Source organism: Carcharodon carcharias, chromosome 7 (assembly GCF_017639515.1).
Source record: "Carcharodon carcharias isolate sCarCar2 chromosome 7, sCarCar2.pri, whole genome shotgun sequence".
NCBI classification, from domain to species: domain Eukaryota; kingdom Metazoa; phylum Chordata; class Chondrichthyes; order Lamniformes; family Lamnidae; genus Carcharodon; species Carcharodon carcharias.
The window spans coordinates 147,006,240-147,021,183 of record NC_054473.1 but is presented as its reverse complement, the minus strand read 5'-3'; the positions used below and the strand labels follow the sequence as shown (position 1 = coordinate 147,021,183).

The 14,944-nt window shown below is 41.3% G+C and overlaps 1 protein-coding gene across 2 annotated transcripts in view; it reads right to left on the bottom strand.

Annotated features, from left to right (window-relative positions):
- vps35 (VPS35 retromer complex component) overlaps window positions 1-14,944 on the bottom strand; it is a 75,389-nt gene that overhangs the window by 22,731 nt on the left and 37,714 nt on the right. For both annotated transcript variants that reach the window (XM_041191472.1, XM_041191474.1), the window contains 4 exons: window positions 11,922-12,031; window positions 11,705-11,801; window positions 8,541-8,689; window positions 8,143-8,350 (listed from right to left, as the gene is read on the bottom strand). In XM_041191472.1, the coding sequence (XP_041047406.1) occupies window positions 8,143-8,350; window positions 8,541-8,689; window positions 11,705-11,801; window positions 11,922-12,031 (564 nt within the window). The remainder of the gene's footprint in view (window positions 1-8,142; window positions 8,351-8,540; window positions 8,690-11,704; window positions 11,802-11,921; window positions 12,032-14,944) is intronic.

Sequence of the window (14,944 nt, the reverse complement as noted above, 5' to 3'; positions counted from 1 at the left end):
ATTCAAGCCCGTCAAGCTGCTTCATAACCTTGAATGTTTCAATGAGGATAACCTCTCATTCTAAACTCCAGAGAATATAGGCCCAATTTCCTCAGCCTATCATAAAACAACCCTCTCATCTCAGGGACAAATATAGCGAACCTTCGCTGTACACCTGCATTACAAGTATATTGCATTGAAAAATTTATCCTTCCTTAAATAAGGAGGCCAAAATTGAGGTGTGATCTCTCAAAGCCCTGTATAATTGTAGCAAGACTTTTTGATTCTTGTACGCCAATCCTCTTGCAATGAAGGCCAACATGCCACTTGTTTTTCTAAGTGCCTACAGTACTTGCATGCTATCTTGTGTGTTCACTCAATTCTCTATGGTCATCAGCATTTTCATTCATTTTAAAAAATATTCTGCGTTTCTATTCAGTCTGCCAACTTGAAAATGCTCCAGTTATCCGAACTCCGTTCCTTCCATTAACTAATCTTCTATCCATGCTAATATATCATCCCTAACTCCACAAACCCTTATGTTGTGAATTAACCTTCTCTATGACACCTCATTTTTCATTGAACACCTTTTGGAAATCCAAATATACCACATCTACCCTACTAGTTACTTCCTCAAAAAGCTCTAATTTGCCAAACAGGAATCCCCTCTTGTAAAACCACGTTGACTTGTTCTAATCATACAATGCTTTTCCAAGTGTATTGCTATGACTTTTTAAATAATAGATTCTAGCACTTTCCTGACAACTGCCTGGCTGGCCTATCATTACCCGCTTTCTCTCTCCTTTCTTGAACAGCAGTGTTAAATTTACTAACTTACAATCTTCTAGGACCATTCCATAATCTAGGGAATTTTGGAAAATCTTAGCCAGCACATCCACCATTACTGCAGCAATTTTAGCTCTCTTTTAGCCTATATCCCAGGGCTATATCAGGAATAAAAGCAGAAAATGCTGGAAAAACTCGGCAGGCATGGCAGTATCTGTGCAGAGAGAAACGTCAAGAGTTAACGTCAAGTCCCTAGGATACTTCTTCAGACCTGAAGTGAGGTAGAATGTGATGGGTTCTGTACTGTCAACAAGTGGGGGTGCAGCAGGTTGAGCAAATTAGAAGGTCAGGGATAGGTGGAAGCTCAGGAGAGATTTGACAGAGGTATCATGGACAAGAGACAAAGGGAATGGTAATCATAGTGTTAAAAGACCTTGGCAGGTGCCAATAATGGCATAAAGGTCAGATAGCAAATGTGTTAATAGCAGAAGAACACCCTCTGAAAACAAAACAAAAGAACAAGTTACAGACTGGCTCTATGGGGGTGGGGTTCAGAAAATAAAATATCAAAATGGAGGACGGAGTTCATGGTCTGAAGTTGTTAAACTCAATGTTAAGTCCAGAAAGCTGTAAAGTGCCTAATCAGAAGAGGTGGTGCTGTTCCTCCAGTTTGTGTTGGGCTTCACTGGAACATTGTAGTAGGTCTAGGACAGACATGTGGGCATGGGAAAGATGGTGAATTGAAATGTCAAGCAACAGGAAGGTCAGTGTCATACCTGAAGACCGAGCAAAAGTGTTCTGCTAAGTGGTCACCCATTCTATGTTTAGCCTGCCCAGTGTAGAGGAGACTGCACTGGGAGCAGCAAATGCAATAGATTAAATTGAAAGAAGTGCAGGTGAACCGCAGCTTCGCCTGGAAGGAGTGTTTGGGGTCTTGGACAATGAGGGGGCAGCAGGTAAAGGGGCAGATGTTACACCTCCTCTTATTGCACGGGAAGGTGCCATGGGTAGGAATTGAGGTGTTGGGGGTGATAGAGGAGTGGACCAGGGTATCACAAGGGGAACGGTCCCTACGGAATGCTGACAAGGGAGTTGAGTGGAAGATGTGTTTGATGGTGGCATCATACTGGAGTGGCGAAAATGGCAAAGGACAATCCTTTGAATGCAGAGGCTGGTGGGGTGAAAAATGAGGACTAGGGGAACCCTATTATGATTTTTGTGGGTGGGGAGAGAAAAGAGAGGGAAAGGATTGAGGGCAGAAGTGCAGGAGATGGATCAGATACTGTTGAGGGCCCAGTCAACCACAGTGGGAGGGAATCCTCAGAAGGCATGTCAGAAGCACCATTTTGGAAGATAGCATCATCTGAAAACATGCAACCGAGGCAGAGAAACTGGGAGAGTGGAATGGAGTCCTTAATGGATGCAGGGTGTGAGGAGGTGTAGTCGAGATAGCTTTGGGAGTTGTTGGACTTGTAATGAATGTTGGTATTCAGTCCATCACCAGAAATGGAGACAGAGAAGTCAAGGAAGAGAAGGGAAGTGTTGAAGATGGACCACGTGAAGGTGAGAGAGGGGTGGAAACTGGAAGCAAAATTGATAAATTTTTCCAGGTCCAGGCAAGAGCCCGAAGCAGCACCGGGGGGGGCGCCTGAGTAGGACTGGAACAAGGAATGTTCCACATATCCTACAAAAAAGATAGGCATAACTAAGGCTCATGTGGATACCCATAACCACACCTTTAATTTGGAGGAAATGCAAGTTAAAGCACAAATTGTTGAATGAGAGAACAAGTTCAGCCAGGCAGAGGAGGGTGGTGGTGGATATTGCTTGGGCCTCCATTCAAGGAACAAGCGGGGAGCCCTCAGACCGTCCTGGTGGGGGATGGAGTGAAGAGATGGCAGTGAGGACCAGGAAACTGGAAATTGTTAAAATGACACAGGGCCCCAACAGAGGGTGAGGAGAAAGAGAATAAAGTCAAGGCAGGAAGAAAAGAGTTCAGTGGGGAAGCATCAGGCTGAAATGATGAGTCTATCAAGACTGTCCTGTTCATGGATTTTGGGAAGAAGGTTGAAGTGGGCTGTGTGGGGTTGGGGGACTATTAGGTTGGAGATGAGGTCAGTGACAATCCTGGACACAATGGCTTGATATTCAGTGGTGGGGCCATGGCCCAGGAGGTGGTAGGAAGAAGTGTCAGTTGGCGCTCTGCCTCTGTAAATTAGAAGTGCAGGAGATGGGTCAGACATTGTTGAGGGCCCTGTCAACCACAGTGGGAGGGAAGCCCTGACCAATCTCCATCCACCACCACCCTCCTCTGCCTGGCTGAGCTTCTTGCCTCATTCGACAATTTCTCCTTTAACTTGTCTCACTTCCTCCAAATAAAAGGTGTGACTATGGGTAACTGCATGGGCCTCAGTTATGCTTATCTTTTTTGTAGAATGTGGAACATTCCTTGTCAGCAGGTTTGATAAAGTCCAGGCTGGACCTGAAAGAATGGAGTGCAGCAAGTTCAGAAAGAGACAGGCTGGAGTGGGGTGAGAGGAGCAGAGAAATTAAAATGGCTGACATCACACAAAGTTCTCACTAAAAAGATCAAGAGCAGGTAAAGAGGCCAGAGGGAGGGGTCCACGTAGAGGGAGAGTATTGGAGGTGGACTTGCTTTTATCATACAGGCTATCAGGTCCTGGAGATTTGATGCATTTTAGTGCCTTGACTTTCTTCAGTACTTTTTTCTCTGCTGATAATTACCTTAATTTCCATTCTTATCAGCCCCCTAGGTCACACTCTATTTCTGATACATAACTTGGATCTTCTACTGTGAAGGCAGAAATAAAATATTTGTTCAATGTCTCTGCCATTTCTTCATTCCCCAAGATAATTTTTCTTCTCTCTGCTTCTAAGGGACCAAAATTTACTCTAGCTACTCTCTTCCCTTTTATATATTTGCAAAGTTTGTATAATCTGTTGTTATATCCCTGACTAGCTTACACACATATCTATTTTTTCCCCTTATGAACTTTTTGGTGGCCCTTTGCTAGTTTCTAAAACACGCCTCATTCTCAAGTTTACTATTCTTGCAACATTATAAGCGTCTTTTTTAATTTAATGCTATCTTGAACCTGCTTAATAAGCCACAGATGGATCTTTGTTGAGTTTTTGTTCTTCAATGGAATGCTTTTATATAGTGCATTTCACTATCTTAGAACATCCAAAGCACGCTGCAAGCAACAAAGGACTTTTTGAAGTTTATTCACTGTTTTAATGTAAGAAATGCAGCAGCCAATTTGCACACAAGCTGCCACAAACAGCAACATGATAATGGTTAGATTTTTAATGTGGAATAAATATTGGTCAACACACTGGGGAGAACTCCCCTGCTGCTCTTCAAAATATCATGGAGTCATTCGTGCCCACTTGAGAGGACAGATGAGTCCTCAGTTTAGTATTTTATCTAAAAGTTGGCACCTCCAATACTGTAGTGGAGTGTCAGCCTAGATTTTTGAGCTCAAGTCTCCTGAGAGGCTCTTGAGCTTAGAGGTTTTGACACAAGGAGGTGAGAGCTTTACAAATCAAACCACAACTGTTAACATGAAAAGTTAACATGAAGCTATTCATTATGGCCACAATTTTTACTGGTAGAAAAAAGTAGTCATGCAGGGACCAAATCATAACAGCAACAGATGGCGATATATGCAGTCAAATCTTATTTAGTACCTTACAAAATGTCATTAAATCTTGTTGGATGAACAGCAGAAATTTCACATCTGCCATTAAACAAATGAAGGATTATTTTCAGGTTATGCTATGTAATTGCCTAGGTGAATTTATATACAGTTTTATTAAACACAATTGGCTAATATAACTTCCTAAATAGCAAATATCTCATGATTACAGTAACTCAGCGGAGGGAGTCTCATAATCAATACTACTTTCAACATTTAGAATTAAGAAAAAATATGTTTAAAATGCTGCGAGTCTCAGCAGGGAAAATTCACTTGCATTTGTCCATCTTAAATAATTTCAAATTAACTTTACAAGCATGCAAGTGTGCCTACTTCAGGTGCTATAGAAGCAATAAGGGAAGCAACTAGACTAATCAATAGACACAGGGTAATCCTAGGAAATTTAAGTTCATGAACCTTTCACTGACACTTCTCTACAGAATTTCCTTCCCAAATTATTTTCTCTCAAGGAGGTTAGAAATTCTTGCTTTGAGTCAATTTGGGAGGAGGGGTAACTCCCTAGCAGGGTTTTGAAGTTAATGCTCTTTGGATGACCAATTTTCAAAAATACTGATGTTAGGAATCCTTAAAATTAGTATGACAGCTGGCAAATACAACAAAAATTTTTTTTCACATTACTGATTTTCCAATAGAAATTCAACTGGGATTGTAAATAAAAGTTAATCAGCTTTAGAAAAGCTGTACTTTAAAACCTTAAAACCATAGAAAAGTTACAGCACAGGAGGCCATTCAGCCCATCTTGTCCATGCCAGCCCAAGAACACCCAGGTGCCCTTTCTAGTCCCACCTTCCTGCACCTGGCCCATAGCCCTGCAGCTTACAGCACTTTAGGTGCAGATCCAGGTATCTTTTAAAAGAGTTTAAAGTTTCTGCCTCTACCACCAACTTGGGCAGCAAATTTCAGACACCCACCACCCTCTGCGCAAAAAAGCTCCCCCCCCCACGTCCCCCCAACACCTTCGGCCACCCATCCCGAATCTATGTCCCCTGGTTCCAGAATTCTCCACCAAGGGAAACAATTTTATCCAATCCACTCTATCCACCCCCCTCACAATCCCGCACACCTCAATCAAGTCACCTCTCAGCCTTCTCAATTCCAAGGAAAACAACCCCAACCCATCCAATCTCTCCTCGTAGCTACAATCTCTGTTGGCTGGTGCAGGCATGATGGGCCGAATGGCCTCCTTCTGTGCTGTAAACGCCTGTGAATCTATGGCTCATGGCCTTCCCTTCCCCACTCCGCCTGATCCCCTCATTCATGCCCCACCCCTGCCATTCTGCTTGATTCCCCCCGCCACCCATTCTGCTTGATCCCTCTCACTCATGTCCTCCCTCCCCACTCAGGATCCCCCACTCATGCCCTCCCTCCCCACACAGGACCCCCTTCCACTCATGCCCTCATTCATACTCTCCTCCTTCACCACTTTTCCTAGACTAGGCTCCTCATCACTGCCCGTGTCTGGCGACACTTGGATCCACACTGCCAGGGCTGCCAAATGATTCAGAGTCCACGTTGGGCAAGGTGCAAGTGCATGGAGAAGCCAGGCCAACGGATTACCACAGCACTCAAATACTAGCTGTTCAACATGACTGCCAATAACCACGCCCTGCAAATTCATCTATGCTGGTGACATCTGTTGTGCTACCCAAGCTCCATTCTTCTGCACTCTGTATCAAATCTTTAGCGAAAAAAGAAAACATTACAAAGTTGATGGACTACTGCAGCACATGGTATCTCAAGTCAAATCCATCTAAAGCCATATCCAGTGTATTCTACCTCCACCCATGCTTGTGTCAAAAAGGAATTGCATATCTACTTGGATGGCCAAAGACAAAAGCACGATTCCTACCCAACATACTTGGGAGTGACTCTGGATAGGAGTTGGAACGTTTGAAGAAAACAGCAGCAAAGATCAAAGCCAGAAACAACCTACTAACCAAACTTGCTGGATCTATATGCTGTTGCTACAATACTCTGGACGTCAACACTTGCCCTTTCATACACTGCAACAGAGTACTGTGCACTTGTCCAAAGGTCATCACACTACACATCTTGTTGACACCCAACTGAATGCAACATTGCGCATCATAACTGGAACTCTCCGCTCAACATCTCTCCCCTGGCTTCCTGTCCTTGTAAACATCGCACTGCCACATGTCACCAACCGATAAAAACTCACAAGCTGGTTGAAACCATCCATGCTACACCTCACTTACCACTCCCTGACGACCTATTCAACCCATCTATTGCTCACCTGCCATCTCAGCGCCCTTTAAGGAGCACCCTTCCTGAGCAAGATCTACAAGCAGACATCCTTTGGATCAAGGAATAGGAAAAAACAAATCACCAATAAGTTCCTCATAACAAACCCCCATCTTTCAAATGGTAAGCTCTGAGCTGCCACGGCAACAGTGGTCCTTACTAAGTAAGTTCAAGATAGGCCAAGGTCCCTGTGTAGCCAACCTCCACCACAGAGGCTTCAGTACAAACCCCTTATGCACTTTACTGAGGAATGGCCCCTCTACAGGCTAAGTGACTCAGTAAACTCAGCAAATGAGGTAGCTATTACTTGGCTTCAGGGATTTACATTCGCTAAATAAATGAAGGTCTGAGCGAGCCACCTGCCCAAGGCACAGGATCTCTGGCTCCATGGGCGCAGATCCAGGTGCGCCAGAGAGCTCTGTCTCTTCCATCAATGGGTGACTGGGTAGTGCTGGGGACCCGAGTAGACTGAGTCAGAGGAAGCACAAAGCAGAGACTGCTACTGAGGGCAAGATATGGCTGAGACCACAGCCAGCTGGAATCACCCGCCAAGAGCCTGAAGTTGAGCGGCGTGCTACGGTTAGGTCGGGGCCATGTGGCTCCATTGGTAACAAGGCCTTGGATTAGACAAGATCGTCCATTCATCCTCTATCAACAGAAGTGACTCCTGCAGCGGAAGCAGGAAGATGGCCCAGTGCAGGAAGGGGCTCTGCACGCTGCACATGGGAACAGCTGCTACTGTGGTCTGTTGCAATATCACTTTAAAGACAAATGCAAATGATGTACTCCTGTCATCACAGTGCCAGGATATAAAGCAGCATGTGACCAACAGGCTGTTGCTGTTAGTCTTGGTGGTGGTTGCTGTTGTGTGCACTGAATCTCTAGTACAACTCTGCTGAGCTCTCTCTAACATGTATATTCATCCTACTCTTCAAATAAATAGAACCTATTTAGTTTACCAATCCTATATGACATTGGCGAGTTGGCATAAAGAAGCTAGAAATACAATATGGTGGCAGAGCTGGGAGTTTGACAACCACAGGAGGAGCCACAGACTCAATCTGGTGCAATATAGGCTGCCTGAAGCAAAGACAGAGGCTGAAAATGCACTGAAATTCACCTTGTTCGAGTTTCTCTCTTCAAAATATATCTCGCATTGTACAACACTAATATTTCCATTAATCAATTTAAAATTAATAAATTTTTAAATGAGCATGCACTATCCTAAAATCGTTCAAAAATAACAGGCAAGATGCATTTTAAATCAGCAGCTTTTTGCATTACCTGCTTTTGCCATCATTTTAACCTATCATAGTATTAAAATAAATTAAGTGTTTTTTCTTAAAGATACCGTAGCACATGCATTGAATCTTACCTGTTCTTGTCCAATTATCTCAGTGTTGTACTCAAGTGCATTGCTTAGTATGTAACAGCTCATATTTTTGCGTGACTCATAGTCAAAGTATTCAAACAAAGGATGGAAGTGTTTCAACTTCAATACAGTCAGGATGTTGTTGTAGGTATCAATGGGAATCTTTAGAAGCCGTGTTAATTCTTTAGAAACTGCACTGCTAGTAGCAATACTAAATGTAGCAAGGAAAGAAAACAGGAAATTTGATAACGAGCTCTTTCACAGCTATTGAAAGCAAGCTTTTTTTGTTTAACTTAAGTACAGTTTAAGATACAAAAATACAGTTTAAGATACAAAAATGTGACACAGAAACCTTAAATTCATAACATGATACAAATATACTTAAAAATGAAAGTACATACTGTTCGAGATTGAGCTTGTTAAAGATCTCCACAGTTGTTTCAAGAACTTTATCAACATAGTCTACCCGTTCAGGGTAACACTTCATGGCCAAGTTGATAAGAGATACTTGTAAGGATACCACATCTTCAGATGGCATATCTTGTCTTGACTGAAAATATAACCAAAATAAAATAGAGAAGTGTCTTTTTTTTTTATATATAGTGTACAGCTTTTTTAGTAAATTTAATACTGGCATTATCCACGCGAATTGTAGAGCATGTTAGACATGGGAAAGTTTAATATGGTAATCTAATGGGCTACTTCAATCATGTAAAATATGTTAATCTTCTGTTCAAATTGTCACATTCCCCTTTTCTAATTTTAATGCAACTGCACAAGGAAATTGGTGTAGAGAGGTATACATTTGGAAGCAGTGCTTTATCACTTTTCTTAAGACCATTCCCAACCATGTGGTACAGCATTCCAATAAGGTATGTGGTACAGCATTCCAATAAGGTATGTCTGAATTTGACAGATGTAAAATTATGACAAGACTACAACCACTGGCAAAATAATAAAAAGGCTACATAAAGATTCGTGTGGAAAGGCAATGCTCTTCTGAGGTTATTCAGGCACAAAATAAAATTTTACTTGACATTTGTCCATTTTATACTGCAAGGATTGTTAACAGTCAGCATTGATGCTGAATGCTAATCAAGAAAACATTCTATTCCCCAGTACAATTGAACAATAGACGCTCACAGCACAGAAAATCAGGCCCAGAGAGTCCATACCAGCTTTTTGTCAGAGCAATTCAAAACAAATCCTACTACACCCGTTTCCTTACAACCTTGCAACAAGTGCTTCAAATAGTCATCCGATTTTCTTAAAAGATCCAATGGTTTTTGCCTCAAGCAGTCCCCATTGCAAAGCATTCCATGCTCCAAAAATAATAACCTGCATTTATATAGCATCTTTGTCATAAACTATTCCAAGGCAAAAACCCCCCAAAAAAAGTTATTAGGATAGGTGTCTAAAAGCTAAGTCAGAAGTAGGTTTTAAGGAGGATCTTAAATGAAAAGACAGAGGGAGAGAATTCCCAAGTTTAGGGTCTAGATGACTGAAAGCATGGCTGTCATCTGTGACCGAAGGAAGTGGGGGGTGCTGAAAAGGTCAAAATCAGAGAACTGGAGGAAATTACAGAGATAGGATGCAGTGATGCAAAAGAGATTTGAAGGGTGAAAATTTTTAAATCAAGGCAACAACCCGTGTAAAGAAATTTCCTCTCAATCTGTGATAATGTTCAATTGAACATTCCTCGTCACTGACTTCCAACCAAAAGTAATAGTCTTTAATTATTCACTATCAAATCTTACATTAAATCTCTCCACTTCCCTGCTACAGTTAGTCCCAGTATCCAGAGTGTTTCTTTATAACAATAGTTTAATTTTGATGAATCTGCACTTTCCGTAACGGGATACCCTAAACAGTACATAACATTATCTATAGTCTAATCAATGCTTCACTTAAATTCATCATTACAACTTTGCTCTTATACTGTCTTATTTACAAAACCCCAAGTTCCACTGACTTTAGTATTGCTTTATCCATCTGCACTTACTTTCAATTAATCATGCATTTGAACTAAGTCTGTTCAATGTCTAAGTAAATATTTCTATTGATTTTCCCCCAAAAATACATTACCTCATACTTCATATAAAACTGTATCATTTGGCTACCACCCATTTCACCACCTTGTTTTGAAGTTTCTATTTTTTTTTTTACAGGTCTCATTGCTAGACTTGTTTGTTTGCTTCACAAACATATCTTGAGACCATGTTTCCTGTAACCAAGACCAAATCATCCATACACAGAATAAAGGTAGACACAGAACTCATCCAAAGGTACACTATTTTCAGCCCCTCTTCAATCCATGGTGCTACATTTCCTCTCAAGAGGTTGATTAAATAATCAATTGCAGGTTTTATGAAAATGCCTTTTGAAAATCCAAATAAATTACAGCTGCTGCTTTCCCATTACCATCTCAGGAGGCCATTGAGTAGTCAAATTAGACATCCCATTGTAAGCCTGTTCCATCTTACAAAAGTAAAAGCATAGACTCAAAACATCTAATAGTCCAGAACTTGCTATCAAAATAATAGCACAGCTAATAGTGTCACTGTTATGAGTAAATGGGTGCAGCAACTGCAGACAAGAGCTAGACGCAGTTTAAGTATGAATCCCAAAAGTTGCTGCCTGAATTGTGATGTGTTGCTATTAGATTCATTAAAAAAAAAAGCATTGCAATCTTAGCCTATTTTTTGGTGAATTTCTTGTATTTATTTATTAGTTACTCATTAAACTTGTTGCCTTGACATTACAAGTTCGAATCCCTTTTTAAGTAATAAGTATTATTAACTGCCAATCAGCACCTTTACACTGAAAATTATTACAAATGTGGAGTCTCATTCCTTCAGGAAGTTTTAAAAATATCAAATTCTAACATTTCCAATCTTTGTTTTTTCCATTTGTCTCTTCCCCCACCAATCCAATCTTTCTTTTCCTCTTTCTCGTTCTGTACCTGATTCGAGGCTGAATGCACCTATTTTATTCACTCACGTTCTCAGTCTTTCCTGGTTTTATTTCCTAATCCTTACATTTCATTGGTTCAGGAGAGACTCTGTTGGCTGCTCCTCTCACTCAGATCCCAGGTGCCCTGTTTCCTCACTGCACTATCAGTTTGCACTTTGCAACCAAAACATGTTCGAGGTGAAGGATGCAGCGGAAGTCTAACAGCATATATTGTTAGATGACTGCAAGTGCAAATTCTGGCCAAATCTCTGTGTCCCATAAGTATATATTGTTCAGTTGTGGCTGAAGACATAACTTGCTAAAGTCTAGTTATTATCTCGCCCTCCAGTAGACAGACTGGAGTTATAAATACTTTACCAGCTTAAGTGATCTTCACATTTCACTGGAATGTCAATTTATTGACTAGGGAAATGCCCCTACAACAGGTTTAAATGCCATGCAGACTTTCTTCAGTTCTGTTAGTGAAATAGCAACCAACCAAGTTTAGGAAGCGGTAAAATTGCGAAAGCATCTAACACACATTAATTACCAGTATTCATAAATAAAAAGCCATGGACCAAGAAAGAGGCCTTTGACAATAAAAGCAGTTTACCTGTATAACTGTAGCTACTTGTTGGGAAAAGATGTCAAACAGTTTTATATCAGCAGGGATTCCAGGGCCATCTTCACGATGTGCAAACAAAGCCAACCTAAAAATTGCAGAATGACCATTGAGAGCAATTCAAATAACTGAAATGTAAAAACCCAATGTTTGTTCAATGAAACTGCAAAGAAACCTACTAAGATCCAATTCATTGAAGTAGTCTTACCGATCAATCAGTGCAATGATAATGTTTTTAACATTAACACTTTGGTGGAGCTCTGCGCAAGAACGAAGGAATGGATTCAGTGTCTGCAGATGAAACTCATCAGGGAATACCTGTAAAATAGATAACCTAATTATCTGAAAGCTTTTCCAAAAATGGTTACAGACATAAAAAAAAAGCAGGGAAAAGGCATTTTAATTGAGAGAGGTGCAGTGCATTGGTAGCATCACAGAATCAAAGAGCAGAAGAGGCCCTTCGGCCCATCAAGTCTGCACCAACAGACATAGTACAGCTGGGAAATAATTGTGGCTGTTACTCAAAAGGACTTGGAGGTTTTTCTATCACCATGTCACTCAAAGTAGACCCTTTAGTTTATGAAAAACAATTCACAGCCCAAAGCCTGATCAGTGTCTTAGAGTCCAGACAAATCCCACTCTGTGGCAAGCCATTTTTCAGCTAAAAATCAGCATATATGTTTGACACCATCAAGGGTATTGCACTCACCATAAGCTGCTACTTTAAAGTCTCGTTAAAATATAGATTTTTAAGGAGGAGTTCACAGAATTTAGGAAGTCTGTAAAGAGATATCTATAATATCACTACATTTCCGTTAGTCTGTGTCCAGTATTAGCCAAGGATCGCCCATAGAAAAAGGTTTGAAAACCACATTATTAATGAAGTATCTCTCAACAGGATTGGGAGACAAAATGGAAATATGCAGCCAATCTTGCTCTAAAACAGAGTATCAATAATAGAAACAAAGTTGCGATCAATTCCTGCCTTTTCCAATGAAAAATGGAACATGGTTTAATTCAATTTTTTTTCCAATTTCAAGAGCTAAGGCTGCACTGTTCATAACTTGTTTCTTAGAGCAGGGAAAGCTACAGGGCTTCAGTGAAAATATTAGAATTAAAAAAAAAAATGGGTCACCAAGCCTGCTCTGCCATTGTTAGTAATGCAGCTCTCATCCTTAATTCCAACTCTTAAGCATTGTGAAAAATATTCATAACTTGGGGAGTAAGGATGATATCACTTTTTAAGCATCTCAAATGATTTTACAACCACGGCCCTTTGCAGTGGAATAGTGCAGACCCTCAAAACTTAAAGCTTTCTTTCCAAAATTTTTTAACCTTCTTAATTTTCAATTTACGGTTCCTGGCTCTAGTTTCTTGTAGTACAGTGATGGTTCTTCCCTACTCACCCTTTCGTTTTAAACAACACAAATCAAATCACTTATTAGTCTCATCACCAATGAATACAGGTCACTCCTTCAAAAGGCTGAGTTTGGTGACACAGCAACTGCAGAGGGAATATTACCCACACATGCAGTTACAGTGCTTGTGATTTCAAAGCCAGGTGCCATCACCAAACTCAGTCAAAATAAAGGGTGAGGGGGAGGGGGGTCGCAGCAGAGAATGTTTCCTGGGCTCACCTTGGCCAGAAAGCACAGTTTAAGTGGCAAAACTGTTGGGAACTCTCAGGTAGCATCTGCAAACGAAGGAGAAATAGGTTTTGGGCAGGGATTGAATGTAAATGAAGGAGAAATGGAGATTACAGCTCATGAGAGGAGGCAAGTGAGAGGTGGCGGAGAAAGCCAGGTGGTGGCCAAAAGGGCTGCTCTATGAGCTGCAGGCAGTGAAAGTGATGACAACACCACATGCAGGCACAAACCAATTCTGGCACCAGTAAAAGGGCACACTCCAATGATGTTATCAATGAGATAACGTGCATGCGTTAGCGGGCACAGTGCGAGCCGAGCTGAGTGTATGCACACAACAGTTACCAATCAGCATCAGGAGTTACAGTAATTCATAAACCATCCAAGTGAACAGGCATTGGCTGTGCTGAACATGCAATACATATTTCCTAAACTGAGGCTTCCCAAGTTAAATATACTAAATGAGGTGCAAATTGTCCTCTGTATGGCTGCAGTTACACATCCTTGCTTTTTATTGAACCATAAAAAAAGTTATGGTGCAAAAAGGAGGCCATTCAGCCCACCATGTCTGCACCGGTCAAAAAGAGAAAAAAATGAAATTAGCCACTCATTTTGATCCCACTTTCCAGCAACTGGCCTGTAGCCTTGCAGGTTACAGCACTTCAGATGCGGATCTAATACCTTTTAAATGAATTGAGCATTTCAGCCTCAACCATCAACTTAGGCAGTGAATTCCAGACACCCACCACCTTCTGGGTGCAAATGTTTTTCCTCATGTCCCCACTAGTCCTTCTACCAATCACCTTAAATCTATGCCCCCTGGTGATTGACCCCTCAGCTAGGGGAAAACAAGTCTTCCCCATCCACCCTATCTAGGCCACCCAATTTTGTGCACCTCAATTAGGTTATCCCTCAGCCTCCTCTGTTCCAAAGAAAACAACTCTAGCCTATCAAATCTCTCTTCAAAGCTGCAATTTTCAAGCCCTGGCAACATTCTTGTAAATCTTCTCTGCACTCTCTCCAGAGCAATTATGTCCTTCCTGTAATGTGACGACCAGAACTGTACACAAAATTCCAGCTGTGGCCTAACCAGCATTTCACACAGTTCCTTCATTACATCCCTGCTTTTGTATTCAGTACCTCACCCAATAGTGGAAAGCATTTCATGTTCTTTCTTGACCACCCTGTCCACTGGTCCTGCCATCTTCAAGGACCTGTGGACATGCACTCCAAGGTCTCTCACTTCCTCAACCCCTCTCTATAGCTTCCCAATTACAGAGTATTCCCTGGCTTTGTTTGCCCTCCCCAAATGCATTACCTCATTTTTCCGGTTTGAATTCCATTTGCCACTTCTCTGCCCACTTAACCAAACCATTGATATCATTCTGGAGTCGACAACCATCCTCTTCACTATCAACTACAAGGCCAATTTGTGTCATCTGCAAATTTCCCAATTATGCCTCCCATATTTAAGTCTAAATCATTAATATATACAACAAACAAGGGCTCCAACACTGAATCCTGTGGAACACCATTGGAAACCGTTTTCCATTTACAAAAACATCCATCAACCATTACCCTTTGTTTT